Below are 21881 nucleotides of genomic sequence, written 5' to 3' on the forward strand. Positions count from 1 at the left end.
ATAGTGGTTATTCTTTTTACCTGGTGAAGCCTACCAAGCATTGTACTTCTTAGTGGTAGGATGTGCAAAGTACAATAGATTGGAGCTTGGAGAGGGTATCCTGATATGCTCCAGAATATGGAACCACTAAAAACATACATATGACATATCTCTGAGTCTTGGGTGGCTTATCTCTGAATCTGGTATTCATGTGACTCGACAACAAGAAGTACCTTCTGCCCATCAGGACCAATTAACACACTGTGATTATGATGGTTAGCTTTATGTGTCCTCTTGACGGAATCATGAAATGCCTGAATTAAGCATTATTTCTGGGTTTCGGGATGTTTCTGGATGAGGAAGGCCCATTCTGAGCTTCAGGGCTCACTCCTTCTATATCAGGGCCTTGACTTTGGAATAAGAGGGCCAAATGAGCTTAGAATTCTGCCTTCCTTGAAATTCTACCTTTCTTAACATTAGGGCCTGTTCCAGGCATTTCTTAGTGTCTGCCTTCCAGCTGCAGGCATGAGCATCTCTTTGCTTTAGGTGGTGACTAATAGATTTAAGCCTGTCATGTACTCTTTTCAACACATTTGTCACACTTAGCAAGCGCCACCAAAATCCACAGTTCTTATAGCTACTATTTCTCCCTTTGTAAATGCCAGAAAATTGTACCAGCTAGGACCTCTTCCCCTCTGTTCATCCGGTTTCCTACAGGTGAACTTTTGTCAGTGACACTGTTGTAGCATCCAGGGACTATCAATATTCTGCCTGTCACTGCCTGTGTAGTCACTGCCTGGCTACACAGTGATCCAACTGTAGCCAATAAGGAAGCAGTGTTGGAAGCACTGTGGAAGTCACTGCCTGGCTACGCAGTTCACTGTGTAGCCAGGCAGTGACTACACAGTGATCCAACCCACAAACCCCGTTCTTAAGGCCTGCTTGCTAGGACTTACTAGTCCTTGCTAGGACTATTTTCTTGTGATCCCTCAAAGAAGAGCCTGACATGAAGTCCCTTCAGTCAGTCATTTATTGTGAGAAATCTCTCAGGAGAAGGAGCGGTCAGGGGAGCAGGATAGCATGCATGGTGGAAAGCTAAGCGAGGATCTGGTCACAGCTGGGACTAGCTCCAGCCTGAGCTGAGTGGGGAGCATGAGTCATGCCACTCAGAGGTAGATTGGCAGCCAACCCTCACAGCAGCCACAAAATGACAAGTCAGCCCCCAAGGGTGATTTCCTGCAGTACCAGCAGCATTCAGTATACCGGTGAACTGCTTCCATTTGTTTCCTGAATAGCAAACACTTCCTTCAAAGTCTTCTCAAATTTCTCCTCCAGTCTAAGGCCCATTAAGCCAAAGTCATTGTACTGGAAAAAAAAAAGATAAAAAACAACAAAAGTAATGCCACTCATCCTCAGTGTTTAGAAACACTGCATTCAAGAATCATTGCTGTAAACCTCGAAGTTACATTAACCAGGTTAAGACAAAAAATTCATGTGGCTAAGAGTAACTTCTGAGTCCAAGTGCACAACTGATTCATGTTAACTAGGCAAAAATGGGAAATGATGACCACATGTGGGAACTCATTATTTTTGTTATCATTCTATAAGCTTCCAGAGCTGTTTATTTATTATTTTTTTCTTCGTTAATCTATTATCTTCCTTATTGGCTTGGGTTGTTTATCTTAATGACAGAAGATTAATACATGCTCTTCGCAACAATCCAATATTAAATGCAACCAGTGACCTTCCTTTCACAGTGTCACATTATTCCCCCCTGCTGACCCCTGTTAACTATATGGACATTCACACGCAAAGGACTCTGCAGTTGGGGATCTCTGAGAGGTCTGACTGAATATATTTGAGGAGAGACAAGAACAACAACATGACTTTAGGGCACAATCTTTTCCTGAGGTTTGGAGCAAGGAAGATGTGACTGTTCCAAACAGGCACCTGTCACCTTTCCCAAGGAGGATGAACTCTCAGGGCCCTGGGGTTCTGGCTGTAGGGACACCTCCTGACTCACTGTTACTCCGCCCAGGGAGCTTAAATCCTGAGTTTTAAAAGTGACTCACTTCCTGAACTCTTGCTGGTACAGGCTCACCATAAAGAATGAGGGATACTAAAATTTCCCAGCACCAGGAAATGAGGGCAGAGTAAGTCAACAGAAAGAAAATTAAACTGAAGCAGGAGAGACACTTACCTTGTACGATGCCCTGTGGTTCTGAAAGATGAGGCGCATGTCCCGCACAAACCCGTTTATTTGGGAGTAACCGTGCTCTAGTAGCGTATTCTTGATTTTGTCCAACCACATGGGTTCCTTTAGGTTTTCAGACACTTCTTTGACCTGGTGGAGGAAAATATCATTGAGAAAATTACTGGCATAGTTCAATGTCTGCCTTCTGTGAATTCCCATCACACAACAGAAATCCAAGGTGAACATAAAGACAGCTCGTGTCTCCCTCCCAGGGGCTTCAGATCTCAAATCCCACAACAGCCAGTGTCAAGGTCAAGTAACATCATGGCAGCTTGTATTCATGATCTATTATTGTTACTCACATAATAATAATATGGAATCTTCGCAAAATATGAGCTCTCTGGATGGCGATATACTTTCAAGAGGAGGAACTCACATTTCTACAAAAGAAGGAAGATGTGAATGAAAAGCAACTTGGAAAGAATGAGCCCATATATGTGCAGGCATGCCCATACCAGTCTTCTGGAAGTTTCCCCAAACAGCTTTTGCTCTAAGACAGTCATGTTGGCTGAATGATTCTTTTCTGCAAACAGTTTCTGGGGAGTTTTCAGAGTGGTTGAAGTGTAATCAGAGGAGCAGGAGGGCTCTGATACCCTTCCTCTCACTCTACAACTGTTTGACTTCTCACATTGAGCAGAAAGGAGGAGACTCGGCATTTGGATTTGACTCACCAGCTGTTCCTCAGGCCCCATTGGCCTCGCCAGGACCTCAGATTCCCTGATGCACTGCTGACTTCCTGAAAACTCCTTTATCCTGCAGAAGATGCAACTCCACGGGCTCCTGAGAGGTCAGACAAAATTAACAAGACAAAGTCTCAGAAACAGGCACCATTCCTATAACTGCCTCAGTTCTTCTTTCAGAAATGGCTGATGGGCACAGTGGGAGCATAAAGGGAACACCTCCCAGAGGCTGTAAGACCCCCATGCGCAGTCTGAGTTGACGACCCTCTGACCATAAAAAGTAAAAGCAGGGGGTGAGTGTGTGGAGGGCTTTGTCAGTGTAAGTGGTGGGCTCTCCTTTCCCCATCTGAACTGCTGGGAGCACAGGGAGCCCTGTCCCCCAGGCCTGAGTGTCAGAGACAGGACCTTAACTTAACCCTGGGGACCTTAGGCCTTCATCAGCCAGTTGGGAAGGTGGCAAAATGAGGAAACCAGGCCATGTTTTCTGCTTTTTCTGAATAAGCACAGAACATAAACAACTGGCATTTCCACTCCTATAAACAGTAGTCTCTGCTGGGAAAGTTCTGGAAAGGACAGTAGCATTATGAAAGCAAAGGATGCAGCCACTGGCCTCCACCTCCCAGAGGAGAGAGGGGAGCATTACCCTCCTGCTGCCAGCATCTTTCAACAGCTCCCAGGATCATACTGCTGGACTCACACATCCAGCACCATTCTGTCCCCATCGGGTCACAAGGAGGAGCCCATGAAGTAGAGCATGCATGGCAGGAGGAAGGGTCCCTAAAGGGGAGGGGACTGCATCTCACAAACCTCTCAGTCTCCACAGGTGGAAGGTGGCAGTAGCCATGAAAGGATCTGGAACATGTGTCACAGCAGAAGAGCATTCCTCCATCCAGGCAGATCTCACATACATCTGAGTTATTCAGCTAGAAGGTAAAACAATGACCATATCCCCATGGGCCCCCAATGACAACCAGGGCTGTGGGAATTTAGGACTCGTAGACTTTGTGTGAACCTGCAGGAACTCTTATGTGTTTCTCCTGAGCTGGAAGGAGGGTTTCAGAAGAAGAATTCTTCAGATGCGGTGAAGTTCAGGAGATGGGCCTATGTGACCAGACCAGTGAAGTTTTGCTTATAAAACCAGTGATTCTAACACAGAAAGACAGACAACAAACAAGGGGATGATTTCATGGGAATCTGAATAGTGTTATTACCATGCAGGTGAAATCAGTTCCTGAAATAGTGTTAGACCTGTTTGTCTACACCACAATGGCATAATATATTGGATGGACAGTGAAAATGGGTGATGCATTAAGATTTTGATAAGATGGAAAAAATGTCTTAGTGTACAAAGTAATCAAAGATGAAAAGACTTTAATTCATAATTACTTTGAGTCTTTTTCTGGGTTTTGTGTTGAAAATAGTTGGTTTGGCAAAATTGGGATTCTGGCCATTTCTTTTGTTATTAAAAATGGTCATATATGAGGGAGTGTAGCCCCAAAAATATCCTGCCAAGAGCTCCCATTCAGTGTTGGGAGTGGGGGCGAGGGGGTTCTGACACATATGTGGGCTCTGAAACACTCCAGCAGGGTGGCTTGCGCTGTATTCCTATCAGTGCAGACACTCACAGATACCAGCATCATTCTCCAAAGATGATGATCTCTCTCTCAAAAAAAAAACAAAACAAAACAAGAAAATGACAAACATAACCAGTGTTTAAGAATCTCACATATATAATCTTCTTTACAGGTGTGCCTCTCTGAATCTTTGCCCAGCTACACAATAGAATATTCCAAGGAAAGTGTATAAATATTAATGTCCTAGTCTTGATACTAGACATTCTGAATCACCTGGTCTGGGTGGGGTGCAGGCATTGATATTCTTCATTGAGTCACAAAAGGGCTAATTTTGTGTATTGGAATCATCCAGGCACTTTTAAATAACCCTAATATACAAGTCATTGCACAGGGTGATTAAAACAGATTTTTCTCTAGGGGGTAATCTAGATCTTCAAATGACTCCAGTGTGCAACCTAATGGAGATTTAGACTGAGCAGAGGCTGGTCAATAAAGCAGAGGGATATTATAAGTCCATGTTGAATTGGCCTGTAATGTCGATTCTAGGAAAGAGACTGACAGGAGTGTGGGTACTCTTGCCATCTCCTCCTCCTTCAGCCCTGGGCAGTGAGACCCAGCCTTCTGTGTCTACATCAATTAAAAACAAGCCTCACAAACACTGGACTCCTCTTGAGATGATTGAGGATTCCCTAAGTTGGCTGAAGGTCAAAATCCATGGGAATAACATCTACATCCTATCAGGGGATTGCTTGGAGGTAAAGTCTATGGAGAACTATTTGACTGACCCTCCATTGTGGATGTCATGTATCAATATTACTGCATCACATCCTATGGAGTGCTGTCCCCTGGAGTTGTGTAAAAGTGACTCTGCTTAAAATGTGCATCACTTTGTCACAATGAAAGAAATCAATGTATGATTTAGCTTAGACAGTGAAATCTTCCCTGGGTTTGGCAGACCTCAAAACAGGCAGCCATATGGTATCAGTGTGAGTAAAGATGCCCAGATTTGCTAAGCAGTAGTGGTTTGATTCCTAACCTCCAGCTCAGCACCATGATGGTTCCCTTGAGGTTGGATGCAGGGCCCCAATAAAGGACCCAGCTGCCCTGCATGCATGTCTCAGTGGGTCTCATCTCTGCAAGTACATCTTGAACTTGGCTGCATGGTCTGGCCAGTGCCTTCTGCCTGATGCATGAAACCATCTTAGCTCTGCCTGCATGGTGGGGTGAATACTTGGCATGTTCCTTCCCTTCCCTTCTGCTTTCTTAAAAAATGCTGCTATCCACTCAAATTTGTACCTTACCTCTAATCTGCAGGCCTGCCCTGTCTATTTCTACTTCAAGTCCCATCTCTAAGCAACCCAGTGGACTAGAGTTCTGCCTCCCATACTAACAGGGAATCAAGAAGGTTTCCACCAAACAAATGCAAAGGATGCTTTAATACTGAGACACCCAACTCCAGAACCATCTACCTGACATGGGTGATGCATTTCCTATTCTCTGCTCAAAATACACAGCAGCATGTTCCAACTGAGTGCGAGCACACTTCAGAGAAAAGTGACAACAAGACAGGTAAAATACCGAAGGAAAAGGCCTAGATTATTTGGGGGTTATACACGGGATGTAGTACTTACACACAGGTCAGCTAAGATACTGTTGTGAGAGTTTGATATTCTCCGCTGAAAAAAGAGAAAGAGTGACAATAATGAATGGGATATTTGCACCCATCATTTATTTATACAGCCATCTTTTTAGGGATTCCATTCACAATCTATCCATTATTTCATACATACTTTTATGAAACCTATATATCTACAAAGAGAATTAAAAGTGCCAAAGTTGCACTGTTTGGCCTGATCTAGTTATGAGTCCTGGCTCTCAGACCCAAGGTGGGCCTATGTGAAGTCATTCAGGGAGAGTGGCCCAGCTTTCACAGATGTAACTGGAGGAACTCTTCTGGTTCTCCCACTTTGAGGGGCCCTCAAGCTTTCTTCTCTATATCCCACCAGAGTAGCTGCAATGAGAGGATCAAGCTGAGGACTCATCATCCACAGCCTCCAACAATCACAGAGCCCAGATTCCTGCAATCCATGCCAGTGTCCCAGAGAAGAATTCCATCACCCTCTGAAGCTCTTCTAGGGTGTAGCTTCAAAGATAAATGAGTTCAAGGACTGCAGTGTTGCCATTCTTCTTCCAGAATGTCACCCACTTCTCTTCTCCATTCAAATCCCAGATATCAGTTAGGTGGCATTTCAGAGGTAACTGACTGCCACCCACTAGACTTACATTGCTCATGCACATTCAGTAGAATGACTTCCCCTCTAGATTCAAACAGCCTCAGCCTTACTCTCTAGCCCAGGGCAGAGAGGTCATAGACAAGTGTCATCCACTGGACAATCACCTGAGAGGTGGCCATGTCACTGCCCACCTCCTCGTGTGGCCTAGATTCCCCCAGCCCTACCCATTATTCATTCTTCCATATTTGACAATAAATGTGAAAAATCCTTGAAGTCAAGGATATTGTTTGAATCTTCTTTGATGGATATTGGGCATTTAGTATGAACTCAACAATTTTATGTTCAACAAGAGAATGAATGAGTATTGTGTCACTTAAAATAGATTGCTTGCTACTTCATGAGCAAACATTAGCATACAATAAATGATTGTTCTTGAGGAATATATTATTTCACAAAACAGAATGTATAAACTTGGACCTCACATCCCCAGTGAAAGATGAAGTCCCATTGGCCAGCTCTATATGACCTATCTTAGGATGATTCTGAGAATGTCTTAGATGGCCATTTCTACCTGAAGTACATAAGAAGAGTATTTCTTTCCTCTCCCACTACCTTAAGTTCTCTCTCATACCCAGTCTTGGAAAAGCCATCACTTTGTCCTCTCTCTACACTACACATTAAGTATTTGTTTGTTGCCTCCATAGTCTTTTTCCATAGAAGGAGAAACCACTTTCACAGATAGAAAAGAGGCCTGACCAGCTCTTCTGCTGGAGCCAAAGGGGCAGCATCAAAGTAAATAATTTTCCCGGCCAGGCCCTCCTATATAGAGGTATCTCCCAAAAGCTTCCTCCCCATAAGCAGCATCCTCATGAAGGGCAAATAGTTTCCCCCCAGAAAAGAATTCTGTATGTCTCTGTGCACATTTTACTGGAAGGTGTAAGAGGATGTAAAATATTCAAAAAGAAACCTGTATTTTTGTTGCCTATCTCATGAAATGGTACATGGTTTCATATGTGCCCCAAGATAGACTAGCTACTACACAGGGTTCATCTCATTGATGGTGAGCCAACTTTACTCCATCAGATTTCAATACAGTTAGAAAATAGTAACCTTGATTTAAAAAATACCTAGGTTTGTGTTGAAGACGACCCTGTGACTTTATTATGAAATTTCTCTATGTATTCCATAGTTACGTTTGCTTTTACAAATTTGACACCCTTATGTCTGCATCTATAGCTAAAACTCATCTATGAGATCTATTTTGATACCTCCTTATCATCTCTGTCTCAAATGGTTTGCTCTTCAAAGAAGACTTTGCATACAATGTAATGTTCAAGGTAGTAACTCTGAAGGCAGATGCAAAAAAGGTATACTTAATTATAATTATCCAACTGAGAAACCACAAAATAACATATTTTATATGTAAAATCAGTTATGTAATGAGAACTTGTAGAAAGTTATGTAATTATTACCTTTTCTCTCCCTTCATATATTCTTGGAGGATTATAGAGAAATCCTTTCTGAAAAATAAAAATGCCCAAGGATATGGTCAGCCTTGTTCCTTTGTGTGGGACTCTGGCATTTCTAACCTCCTCCCAAATATTTCTAACTTATGTCCCACTGTCTGCTCAAAGCCCAGGTGTCTAAATGAGACGCCATCTACTTCTCACCTGTTCTTCTTCTAGAATTCATCCATGGAACTCAAAAAATCCTCTTTAGAACCATTTTCCTTGCTCTTGTGCTTTTTCCTAAGTTATCAGAGATTCTCCTTCACAATCTCTGGGACACCTCTCACCCTCTCTCCATTCCCACCAGTGCCACTCACACCTGCCTCCTCACACCAAGACTATTCATTCAACTGACACACACATGCCTCACATCTACAGGGTGTCACACACTCTGGACAATGTTGGACACACAGTCATGGACAAACCCCGGAGGGGTCTAGAGAGACAAAAGGAATGCACAGAAGGATAAGAATCATACAGTGGAAGAGGGGCCTCAATAGTGAGTTCAGGGCACCCTGGGAAGGGGTGACCAGGGCAGGTCAGTCAGGGAACATCCAGACAGGAGTGACATGGGAGCTGAGCCTTGCAGGTTGACTACAGGTTTCTTGGGCGGAAAGACACTGAAGTCATTTCAAGGCACCACATTGTCTGAGATACTGTTTTAATATGTCATTTCACACCTCAGGAGACTCCCTGGTTCTGCATTATGTTATGAGTTTAAACTCCTTATCCTGGCATAAATCTATCTGCAAACAACCCAGATTGATGGATTATGCCATATCACACACAATTCTTCTACCTAAAACCACAGAGTCACATTAATTGTGGTTCTGGTTCTTATACCATTTTTTCTCTGAAGTGGTTTCTGCCCACTTTTTTGATTGTAGACAATCTTCTTTCTTTCAGTACCTGAAGTTGTCTGCAATCACATGGGTCAGAGTGACCTTTCCCTGTTGAGGCCACTGCATCCACCCAGACAAAGCCCCTTTGACAAATGGATGTGCTGCCTTATACTAAGGTAGGAGTGTGGGGTACGTCTTCACAGGAAAAAGATAAACTCATGGGTTTGGGGCTTTAGCCATAACTCAGCATATATTTGTTGAGTAAATATTGACTGCAGGAAAATCACATCAAAGCCTCCTGTCACTAGAATACCTCCATCAGCCATCGTAGGGTTCTCCCGCCACAGCACACACTCTGCCTCCAGTCCTTGCATCTTGCACTGCCGCCTTTGATTTCAAACTCTCTGGGAGTGAACCAATTTCCATCCTCACTCTGTATGCACTTCCTCATGACTCCTGTAAGACCAGGGTAAGTTGACCTTTGGCCTTCTGTTCTCACAGCTCAGACACCAGCCTCTCAACACAATGGCTCTGGAGTCGCCCCATTGGGGCTCAAGACCACTAGAGCAGGAGTGTCTGGCCTCCCTTCTCAGACATCAGAATCCCAAACACAGCCTATAAACCCCCTCCCAGGAGATTACCTGTTTTGTACACACATTTCTTTGACCTTTTGCAAAAAAAGAAATAATCATTACCATCAAAATCAACATTATAAAAGTATTCCAAAATCACCTAAAAGGAGTGCTCCAAGAATCCTCTCTTTCTGAACAATGAGAGAATTTAAATTTGCTATTGAATTCTGGAGGCAGAGAACAGGCCAGACTCTCTGGAGGCCCAGGGACAGTGTGCAGGCAGAGCTTCAAGCTGGACTGAGATGTCAGGTGGGGACCCCGCTGCTCAGAATGGCCCCATGGCCCCATTGGTGCCCCCCCTTACGGCATGTTCCATCCAGTTTAGTGGCATGACTGAGCAGTGATTTTTTCCTTTATTCCTGAATTCACAGACAGTCTGTAGTAAACATAATTGTGAAATGTAGCCAGTGGAAAATTTAAGTTATATATAAAAGATAATCATATGCTAAACATTATTAGTCATTAAAGAAATGCAAGTCAAAACCACAGTGAGATCACTTCACAACCACTAGCATGGCCATCATTTAAAATATCAGACAATTACAAGTGTTGGCCAGGAGAGAGAGAAATTGGAGCCCTCATACACCGTTGGTGGGAATATAAAATAGTGCAGCCAGTATGAAAAATATTTTGGTATTTTATCAAAAGTTAAAAATAAACTTACCATATGAACAAGCAATTTCTCTCCTAGGTATACACCCAAAAGAATTAAAAACATGTGTTCACACAAAAACTTTCACACAAATGCTCAAAAGAGCATTATTTGTAATCCCACAGAGTGGAAATATCACAAACTGATTAAGGGATAAACAAAATGCAGTATATTCATACCATAGAATATTATATTACTTGATACTAAAAAGGAACAAAGTACTAACATATACTATTACATGGGTGAACCTTGAAAACATCACGCTAAGGGAAAGAACCAGTCACAGAACAGCTCACACTATATGATTCCATTTACGTAAAATACCTAGACTAGGCTGGGTTTCTTCAGGCTGGGCAGGGGGGTGAGGTGGTAGTTGGCACTGACTACTGAGAGACATGGGGTTTCCTTTGGTGGGGGACAAGGAATGTTCTAAAATTAGATTGTCAATTCACAATCCTGTGAACATACAAACAAAACTCAACAATGAGTCATGCACTCTAAGTGGTGACTTATATGATTTGTGAGTTATATCTCAGGAAAGCTGTTTAAATACCATACATCAATTACGTAAATTTATTCCTTACAGCTATACCATGAGGCATATTTTAATCATCATATTTTTTAATGAGGAATTTCAGAGTCAAGAGAAGTACGCTTTTTACTCAGATGAATCAGTCACTCTTGGCACAGCTGAGGCTGGGATTTCTAATTCTAAATCCTGTGATCTTCTCACCACTTCTAACACCCCGTCCTAGTAATAATGACCCAGAAAGGAGGAGATAGGAAGGTGAAGGCCAAGGGCCTCTTCCCATTTATTTCTGATTCACTTCTTGATTTAGTTCTTTGGGTATTTCTGTGGTTACTTCCATGTGGTAGGGAACATCTAATATATACAGTGTCTTAGAGTATGAAAATATCATCTTGAGGTTCCCTTGCTCCATCTCTCAAGTGAAAATACAACCTCGAGTCCTTGAAGGATGTGTAATTCACAAGGGTAATTTTGGACTTCTTGTCATTCCTTCACATAAGAGCTGCAAATTAGACCATGAGACCCACCTTGTTTCAATTTCTTCTTATATAACATGCCTTTGGCCTGTCTACAGGTCACAGGAAGTATTGCAGAGCAAAAATTCACAGTGTTATCTCTGTGCTTTCTTGACCCTAAAACAGAAGATTTTTTCAATCTGTATCATTTCACAATTGCACATGTACCCCTCTCCCCATGTTGAATTTGTTCCCAGAAAGACATACAGGTACTTAGGGAACTTTATTCCACAAATGTCTAGAGTTTCAGAGTCTTTCAGTGGCATTTTTGGTACATAACCACAGAATATCTACCTTCCCAGGGGTGTCAAACTCATCTTCACCAGAGGCCATATCAGCCTCCTGGTTGCCTTCAAAGGACTGAATGTAATTTTAGACTGTATAAGTGTAACTACTCCTTAACTAGGCCAAGGAGCTCAGTGTTGCCACTGAGTAGAAACAAGGTGCTGGGCCAGATAAAACAAGGTAGAGGGCCAGATTCGGCCCATGGGCCTTGTGTTTGCCACCTGTGGTTTAACCTCTCAAACTCCCCACAATCAGAATGTTTTACCAGAGACACCAGGCATCAGTATAAGTGTCTTAGCCCCTCATGCAGTCAGCCCCCTGATTCTTATGGGGCAGTGACACATGCAGCTGCTGCCCTGGTAGAAGGGAGCTCTGCAGCTGGGCTATTTCCCTGCACTTAGGTCACTGGAGACAAAGTCTGAGACTGTAATTGCCTCTTCCTGTGTGAGCTCTGACTCAAGAGCCGAGAAGACAAAGATGGAGTGACCTAATGGAGACGGTGTCTGCCTGCTGTTTGTGTTCACTGCTTTGCCTCATTTCTCCCCCACATCAGCCTTCTCCAAAGCTGAAAGGGGAGCCCAGGAAGCTCTAGAGCAATCTGCAAATTGCATGTGGGGGCAGGAGGATGAGGCTAGCTATCTGATTCCACTAAAGAGTGAAATGTATTCAAAATGAACTAACTCAAGAATGATGTGTACCTGATCCTGCCCTCTCAGCCACGTTATAGAATCATGGTGGGAGGAGAGGGCTGTCCTTGTTCCAGTTTTGAGATACATAGACTGTTAGTACTAGGAGGGGCTGAGAAGGACGGGTGGCCTAATTCACACTCCTGCTTTACAGGTGAGGAAACTGACGCAAAAGTAGTTAAGTGACTGACACAAGCCCAGAGACTAAAGAGAGGGAAAGTCTTCTGACCACCACTCTGGGTCACCAGTGGTGTCCAACCTGTGACTCTCTGTGCAACAGAAGAGTCGGCTAAATCATTTGTGGGTTATATATCCCCTTTATATAGCAACAGACAAGGTCCAACATGAAAGTTATCAGTTCAGTGGAGATAGCAGCACCACAGTGCATCCTGGATCCCTGGGGTCTGGCTTAGATTTGTCACCAACTAAATGGTTTGTCAGATTATCTTCCTTCTGCCCCTGACGTATGTGGAAACAGTCCAAGTCATATACATTTCTCAGTAGTTAGTAAAGCTACATGAAGCAATTAGGTAAATTGATTTATTACTAAAAACACAGAGTGGAACACAGCAAATAGGTGTATAGTTATTGAAAGTATATCCCCCCTCCAAAAAGAAGTATATTCCCTTTCCTTCACTGCCTCTTTACTAGATTCCCCTCTTTAAGGCTCTGTTACTATCATGTAATGGATTCTACATCTGCTTCTCTTTTTCCCTGACATAAATGAAAAAAAAAAATCACAGTTGCAGACATACCTTTTTTTTTCAGATATTAGTGTTTTTCTAAATTTAAATGTAACTTCCTCAAAGCCTGACTAAAGCATAAAGAACAATATATAATCCCTAGTCTTTAAACTACCAGGAATTAATCTTGGGCTCATCATCCATTTTATTTTTCATAACCCCACATCAGTTAAGCAAACAAACAACTGAAATCAGCATTTTACTCATATCTCAAGCAGCCATGTGATTTGTGTTTAACAGATTCCAATCATACAACTACTAACTCATTCAGTCTTTCCCACAAATATGAGATCAAGATGATTACTCCCATTACATAAACTAAAATATTCTGAGAAAATTGAGGGGAAAACTACAAAATTAAGTTAATACATATAGGGACTCTTTCAGTGGAGAGGCAGAAAAAATAGAAATTCCATGCATTAAGAATAACCCTGTGGTGGGCTTACAGGTGACAAGCACATTATACACATTACCTTGTACAAATAAAGTTATTTGTACGGAAAGTGATGTGTAAGTGAAGTAAATGTGACCAAGGGCTTTGTCCACCTTGGTTTGAAAAAAATATAATCTAAGAAACTACCAGGAGAAGGCTAACCAAGAGAAATGGGGAGAACTGAGTCTTACAAAACCTTAGTTTCAAATAGTAACTAAGGATTGGCTTGATAGACATTGCAGCAGAGAATGTTCCTCTATTTGTAAGTTAATTGGCTATGACTACGCATCTCAATGTTTGCTATTATTCAAATGTGTCATACTTATTAAGGCAGAAAGACGAATTCATTTCCTTCTTTCTTTGTTCAATGCCCTCCACCAAACAACCACCATCTGTTGATGCCAGGTGAAGTTTTGTAGACTCTAGGAAGAAATATTTTCTGGACTACCCAGTCCAAAGTGCAAGAAACTCTAAGCACATTAGGAGCATATGAGACCAGCAAAGTAAGAGGGATATTCCCTTCCATCAAACCCACAATGGACCTACTGCTTGGTAAAATAACCCCACTTCCTGATTTTTAGACTTAACAGTTACTGAGAGGTTTTTTATTTCTTCAAGATCAAAATGGTCCCATGGGACAAATATTAATAATTAGACTTTATCACAAAATCATACAAATTTCAGACTGGCAAATTGTAACCTTATTATTACATAACCAGAATAACAGCGGCTCAAAGAAGATGGCTATTGAGATGGATCAACTTGTGTAAGAAAGTGGAAGACTTGGATATTAACAGCCACGGGCAAAGGAGATCTACTAAAAAGGTGAAAATGTGGTGTTTGAAGAGGCAGATTAATTTTTTTTGCTTTTTACTCCCTCTTGCTTCTTTCCCTTGGAAAGTGGGTCACCAGGCAATAGGTCATCCACCCAGGTGAATGCTCTCTGAAAGGTTCTCCTGAACTCCTCTTTCACCCAAGAAGCTGAAGTAATGAGGGACTCTGGAAGGCCAGGATATGCCTGGCTCTCTCTCATTCCTCCCTCCTCTTCTGAAAGTCCATGCTCAGAGCCCAGTGAGAAGAGATCCAGGCAGCTTATTCTCATCTCCCCTATATTCAGTCAGGCTTGGCACTAAAATCGAATTCCAACCTTGGACAATGCTGCAAATACAGAGTTCTTTCTGTGTCTTTCCTGAAACCAGTGAATATGTTGGTTTAGCTTTCATCAAACTTGTTAGGCTTCATATTTTTAGGGTAAAAAGAGAAATACATTAAAGTTCACCTAGCCCATGGAGCATTTGGTGTAAGAAGACTTGGAGTTTGGAGTTTAAAACCAGCTACTTCATAACAGCACTATTGTGTTTTATTTTCCCAATGTATTAGCTTAGCAAGGCAGGATTTAACAATTTTTGTGTCCCCGGGTTGTAAAATCCATTTACTAACACTGAAATCTCATCACAACCCTAATAAAGAGGGAAAAACTTGTAGGTCTTAGGCAGATAAGAGCTATGATATAAACGCAAACAATTGACAACAGAATGGTTTTCTAGATTTTGTAGCTCTCCAATTGACTAATAAGCCTGACTAGTAAAAAGTTAAGGAGGACTGACATTCCTCAAAATGTCAAAAAACTTGTACTGACTCTCACATAGCACAAAGTGGAAGTGGCACAATGTTTATCTCTTGCCTATTCTCGGCAGAATCCTGCAGATTCATTTTAGCCTTCCTTCTAGTCAAGACCAAGGGGCCAACAGCTTTGTTGTGGTTTAAGAAGAGGCAGGGGAAATCAAGTTGTGCAAAACTGCAAATGCCATGTGAGATCACCTTCACTCTACCCTCAGACAAGAAAGCAAGTTAATGGTAAGGCATCTATCTCAAGCAGGTATCCAGAATATTCTCTACTTTTAGGAAGGACAACTTTAAGTTACATACAAAATTCCACTGAATTTTGGAAAGAAATCGTTTAGAATTTATCTATATACATAGAGACATAAATGTAAGTGTTACCATGATTAAAGTCTAGTGTTTGATATTTTGAAAATAACCACTCTTCAAATGGATGCAACCACTTTCTTTTTTCCCAAAGTTGTACAAATTCACTAACCAGGAAGCCATGTAAAATGGCAAAAACATAAGATATGCAAATTGGTAAAAATTGGAGATTTTTAATTGGACTCTGAAATCCTATGATATAGATCAACTGATTCAGAATTTTCAATGATATGAAAAATGAGGTCTTGCCCTCATTTTTCAGGAAAAAAAGTAACTTAAATCACTACTAAAATAAACAAAATGTCAGGAGACTGATTAACTTGATCAAAAATATCCTTGTAGGCACTTCTCTTTGCATATGTTACTATTTAAATAATACTTTTATTACGAAAGTTTAATGTGTTTGCTATTTTTAATGTGTACACATACAACTACAAAACCCAAATGAAAATATAAATATCACCTACATTTCAATGATCAAATGTAATAATTGCATATATTTTATGGACAAACAGTCATTGACTTTTCTTTATATCTATAACTATGTTTCTCAATACAGAGAGTTTGATAAATATGTATAAATAAGCATTTATACATATAAAAACATTTTCACAAATATATATATTTACATTTTTTTTACCACATATACACACTCATACACATATGGTCTGCTTTGTTGATGTGCCTTCTTTGGAACATCTTCCTTAATTAATCAGTAAGAATTCTTGACCCAGTGAAGAAGCCATGCACTGAGGACAGCAGTGTCTCCCCAATGTCTCCCTATCAGCCTGAATCATTTAGCTCTGGATGATTATGTGTGTGAGACATAAACTATTTTGTTGAAGCCACTGCATTTTCAAGCCTTTCTGTTACTGTGTCTTAGCTTATATTCTACCTGACGTAGTAGTGGGGAAACTGTCAGGGCCCACCGGTGACTGCAGGCCACAAGGGCACAAGAAGCAGTGCCATCCTAAACTCCAAAGATGTGACTGCTTCACTTTGCCTGCTTACCTCCTTGATGTATGTTTCTCTGCTGTTTCTTTCTATATCTTGTCCAGGCATGCCCTTTATATTTTCCTTTAGACAAGAAGAGAATAAGTTAATTTTTCAGAGCTATCAATACAACGCAAAGCCTCATAGGTAAGTGGTGTTCAAGTACTTTTTTCAGACTTTGATCCACAAGAATGAGGCAAAATTCTTAATTACCAGTATAGCAGTGTCAGGCTATATTCCACTGTGTGTAGATGTGGGAGACAATAGGAAATAACCTTTCTTTGAAATTTTTTTAAAAAATCACATGTAAGCATGGGTTTATTTCTGGGATCTCTATGCTGTTCCATTGATCTATGTGTCTGTTTTGATGCTAGTATCATACTGTTTTGAATACCATAGCTTTACAGTATAGTTTGAAATCCAAGCACATTGTACCTCCAATTTGCTTTCTTCTTTCTCAAGATTGCTTTGGCTATTCAGGGTCTTTTGTGGTTTCATAAATTTCAGGATTATTTGTTCCACTCTGTGAAATATGACATTCCTTAAGGATTGATAAGGATTGCACTGAATCTGTAGATTGCTTTGGCAGAAGTAAACCCAAACTTACATGGTCAATTAAACTGTGACAAAGGAGGCAAGAATTACAGTGGGGAAAAGACAGTCTCCTCAATAAATTATGTGAGAGAAACTGAACAGATACATACAAAGTATTCTCCATGACAATTCCGCATGCCTCAGATTATCTTTCCAAGGATGTTCCAACAGCAAGCTGCCTTGGAAATGGGAGATCATGTAACCTTCCAGGAAGAAGGAAGATTTGTTTCCTGACCAGTATAAAACCAGAGCACATCTCCCTCCTCTCCTCAGAGGATATTTGCTTAAGTTTCAGATAATAAAATAATGTCCCCTTCAGGAGTAAGGTTAGAGCAGGCTTACTAACAGGTTTATTAAAACCCTTTCTAAGACTGGGGATTTCTGACAGATAGGAACTGTTTCTAAGCTTTTATTCCTCAGTTTGTCATAGCCTCTGGGTGCAGTATCACCATTACATGGGTTTGCAAGAAAAAAAGAACTAATGCATCTATCCTACAGCCTAGCCATTTCATTTCTTGGGATTTATACAAGAGATATGAAGGCACAGAGACAGAGAAATACTTCAACAAAAATGTTCATTGCAGCATTTTTATGCTAGCCAAAAACTGGCACACTTGTGGTGTCCATCATAGGAGAATGTATACACAAAATTTGGTGTGTTCATAAAATGTGCTCTACTTCAAATAAAAAAGAAAATACTACTGATACATTCAACAATGTGAATAAAAGACAAAATGATTATGCTGAGTGAGAAAATTTCAATAAAATAGTTTTTAAAGAAAACAAATTAAGTTACCATTAAAAAAGGAATAGTAATTGCCTCTGATGAGTGAGAGGTAAGGATGTAAGAGATGAGCATCAGATTTTTTTCCAGAGTGACGGTCATATTCTATATCTTGGTATCATTTGAATTATACAGGAGAATGCATTTCTCAGAACTCATTAAATAACATACTTAATGATGCGTGGGTCACTGGCCAGCAGTGATCACGGAACGCTGCAGATGTCTCGTAAAAACGCGAGAAAAAACATGCACAGAGACAGACTAGTTTCTGTGGAGAAGTAGGGACGGAATGGCCACCCCCTCTAGTGGGAAGCGCGCCGATTTACGTCCAAACCTGCTTTTATAGGGCTCGTTTTGCATAATAATTCAGGTAAAGTACATTACTCATTACGAGGAAGTAAGGAACAACAGATAACAAGGAGCTCTGCAGGTCTATTTTGAGTCAGCGTCAAAGAGCTGTAAAACTTTGAGAAACAAACTAACTTCCTCCTTGGACCCTTCTCATTCAACTGAGAGCATTCTAAACAAAGAAGGTTTCACAGTAATCTACATGTTCTTTCTTAGGCCTGATCACCCGGGGAATCTGCCCTTTTCAGCCAAGAGCTGCACCACCCTGTCATTGTTTCAGGCTTAGGTGGAGCAAGGGCACTAAGACAACCAAGAGATAAGGAGAGTTTCTTTCAGAAGTCGAGAACTCAGGCTACATCAAAGCCGAGGTGCGAGGGTCCATCACCCCCTTTTGCTGTAGCCCCCAAAGTCCTTCTTTTGGGGGCCTCCCACGTGATCGTGCCTGCCATAGATCGTTTCCCCCTTGGGGAATCTTACCCATCTTTGGCTAACCGACCAAGCTTTGGGGTTCAGTTTTGAATGAAGCAGCAGGAGCAGCACTCCTGCCAGGGAGATAAGCTTTTGTCTCCTTGCTGGCTTACAGTTCCAAGGGCGGTCTCTTAGCCTTAGCCTAGGCAGGGGTTACAGCTTCTGATACCAGGCAGGGCGGTTCCCAGCAATTTAATATTTGTATAATTCATTGTTTTATCTCAAAAGAAAACATTTTACAGTTAAGTTGGCATATGTTAAATGTTTATAATGTCTTGTGCATCACCCGCTGGTTTAAAGTAAGGGAAATGTAACAGCGCTGTAGTCACAAACAAGCTTCACTGGGCTAGATCAAGCTGTCCACCGGGCTTTGTTCCTGTCTGGAGGCTGTAGGGAATAATCCATTACTTTGTCTTTTCTAGTCTGAAGTTGTCCACATTTCTCGGCTCATTGTATCTTGTCTGCCAGACTTATTGACCTCTCTGATTAGCTCATGGTACATAAACCTCTCTCCACAGCTGGATAAGTTTGCTGATTTTAAGGATACCTGTGATTTTATTGGGGCCACTGAAATAATCCAGGATCACCTCCTCATCTCAAAATCCCTAGTCACATCCTCAAACTCTCTTTCTCCATGTAAAGAAACAGATTACAGGTTCCAGGGATTGGACATCAACAGTTCTGTTTCTGTTGCTATAAAATTCTCAAGAATCTTATGGATCTCCCATTATGTCATGCAGATTTACTCCTGTAAAGAGTCTCCTCCACAGATCTTTTGTATATAATTAAGTATCTGTATTGTACTCCTGCTGAGATGGCTTGAGGGGATCTGTGACTCACACACTTAAACTCTTCAAAGAACCTTTTATGTGACTGGACACTGATCTTTTGCTACTTCTGAGGCATCAGCGAAAAGTCATTAGGCCAGATTCTTATTCTATACAACAATGTCCTGGCAGTGGACTTCCTAATTTTAGCATCTTTGCAATCTGCATAGGCTAAGAATTTTCCAAATCATCAAGTCCTGACTTCATTTGTCGAGCACTTCTTCCCATAATATACCTTTTTCCTCTCACATTTTGCTCTAAGCAGTAAAATAAAACCTGCTTCACCTTCATCATTTTGTTTAGAAATCTCCTCATATGTCTACAAAAATAAACTTCACTAAGCTTTCTGTCATTATTTCCATCTTTAGCATCCACATTTCTACTAACAAACTATTCCAGGCCATGTAGACAATTTCTATCATTCTACTTAAAACTATGCCCAATGCCCAATTCCTAAGCCACTTCCACCTTTATAGGAATGTGTTACAGCCCCACCCCACACCCAACAACCAAAATCTGTATTGCTCTTCTGTAGCTGCCATCACAAATGAACACAAATGTAGTGGCTAAAAGCAACCCAAACTTACTATCTAACAGATACATTGGTTAGAAGTCAGATAAATTTTTCTCTGGGCTAAAATGAGGGTTTCAGTAGGTCTTTATTCCTTTTTGAAGGCTATGGAGAAGCTATTATTTCCATGACTTTTCCATTTTCTACAAGTCACCCATATCTTCGTTCATTGTCTCCATCTACAAAGCTAGCAATAACTGCAGTTCTCTGTATTTCCCAAAGTCACTTCTCTCTTTCTCCACAGTCAGAAACTGTTCTCCAGTTTTTGAGGCCAATTGATTAGATTGGTGGCACGAAGATATCTAAAATAAATTCCCCTTTCAAGGCCCCTAGCTTTATTATATCTGTAGAATCCCTTTTGCTACCAAATAAAATGCATCACAGGTTCCAGAGATTAGTATATAAACACCTTTTGTGGGACCATCATATTATTTTCACTTATCATAGTAATAATGAAACTCTGGCATTAATAACCTCATTTCAACATCAAAATCAAGTAAAATTTTATGCACTCTTACTTCTTTTTTTCTTGAGTTTTCCCAAAGTAGAGTTGTTTCCAAGATCCACAGGATCTAGGAAGAAGAAGTTGAATGTAAGGTAACAGAAATTAATAGCTAAATGTTACCAATCCTAGGATGATTCATACTACAAAAGGAGTGAGTTTATAAACTTGTTTGGATTACCTTTGTTCTCTTCCTTATAAAGGAACGAAAAACCTCCTGAATTGAGAAGTATGAATACAGGATGAGCCCTGGGTCTTCCTTTTTTTTTTTTTTTGTACTCAATGGGACTTAAAAAAAAAAACAACTCTTAAATACCTACATACTTCAATTCACTCATGAATAGGAATAAACGTCCTATCCTGTCTAGGTCTTAAGATTTTTGTGAGAATTAAATAGCATCTTATGGCAAAAAGTTTGTAGGAAAATACTACATAAATTAGTGACATGTGGAGAACATCCACCAAATATACATGCTGGGTTAAGAGCAGTTGATTGGAAGTCTCCCCTCCTGACAATTAAGTAGCAGGATCAGTTGTCTCTAAGGTCTTGGTAAGGTTGTGAAAAAATGACACATCTAGACATAGAGACTAAAAGCACAATTCTAAGGATCAATGAATCCAAGAGCTGGTTCTTTGAAAAGATAAACAAAATTGACAAGCCTTTAAGCAGACTCATCATGAAAAAAAGAGAGAAGACCCAAATAAACACAATCAGAAATGAAAGAGGAGAGATTGCAACAGATACCACAGAAATACAAAGGATTGTAAGAAATTATTACGAAGAAATTATGCCAAGAAATTTGAAAACCTAGGTGAAATGGACAAATTTCTAGAAAAAAATATAATCTTCCAAAACTCAATGAAAAAGAAGCAGAAAGCCTGAACAACCCAATAACAGCAAAAGAAATTGAAGCAGTAATCAAAAAACTCCCAACACACAAAAACCCTGGACCAGACAGTTTCACAGGAGAATTCTACAAAGCATTTAAGGAAGAGCTAACCCCTATCCTTCACAGACTATTCCAAAAAATCCAAAAAGATGGAAGACTCCCAAACTCTTTTTATGAGGCCAACATCATCCTAATTCCAAAACCAGATAAAGACACAACAAAGAAAGAAAACTTCAGGCCAATATCACTGATGAACATTTACACTAAAATTCTCAACAAAATACTGGCAAATCGCATCCAACAATACATTAAAAAGATCATACATCATGACCAAGTGGGATTCATTCCAGGGATGCAAGGATGGTACAA

At 40.8% G+C, this 21881-nt stretch overlaps 1 protein-coding gene across 6 annotated transcripts in view; it reads right to left on the minus strand.

The window, feature by feature from the left end:
- Positions 1–997: 997 nt before the first annotated feature.
- Positions 998–21881, minus strand: part of LOC123828576 (nuclear body protein SP140-like protein) — a 60716-nt gene continuing 39832 nt past the window's right edge. For all 6 annotated transcript variants that reach the window (XM_045853659.1, XM_045853642.1, XM_045853640.1 and 3 more), the window contains 11 exons: positions 20639–20692; positions 16547–16612; positions 11412–11516; positions 9385–9527; positions 8194–8241; positions 6119–6163; positions 3721–3836; positions 2905–3013; positions 2536–2613; positions 2180–2323; positions 998–1344 (listed from right to left, as the gene is read on the minus strand). In XM_045853659.1, the coding sequence (XP_045709615.1) occupies positions 1234–1344; positions 2180–2323; positions 2536–2613; positions 2905–3013; positions 3721–3836; positions 6119–6163; positions 8194–8241; positions 9385–9527; positions 11412–11516; positions 16547–16612; positions 20639–20692 (1019 nt within the window). In that variant the 3' untranslated portion in view covers positions 998–1233. The remainder of the gene's footprint in view (positions 1345–2179; positions 2324–2535; positions 2614–2904; positions 3014–3720; positions 3837–6118; positions 6164–8193; positions 8242–9384; positions 9528–11411; positions 11517–16546; positions 16613–20638; positions 20693–21881) is intronic.

The sequence above is a fragment of the Phyllostomus hastatus genome, unplaced genomic scaffold (genome assembly GCF_019186645.2).
Source record: "Phyllostomus hastatus isolate PE091 unplaced genomic scaffold, TTU_PhHast_1.1 phas_contig_137, whole genome shotgun sequence".
Classification (NCBI taxonomy): domain Eukaryota; kingdom Metazoa; phylum Chordata; class Mammalia; order Chiroptera; family Phyllostomidae; genus Phyllostomus; species Phyllostomus hastatus.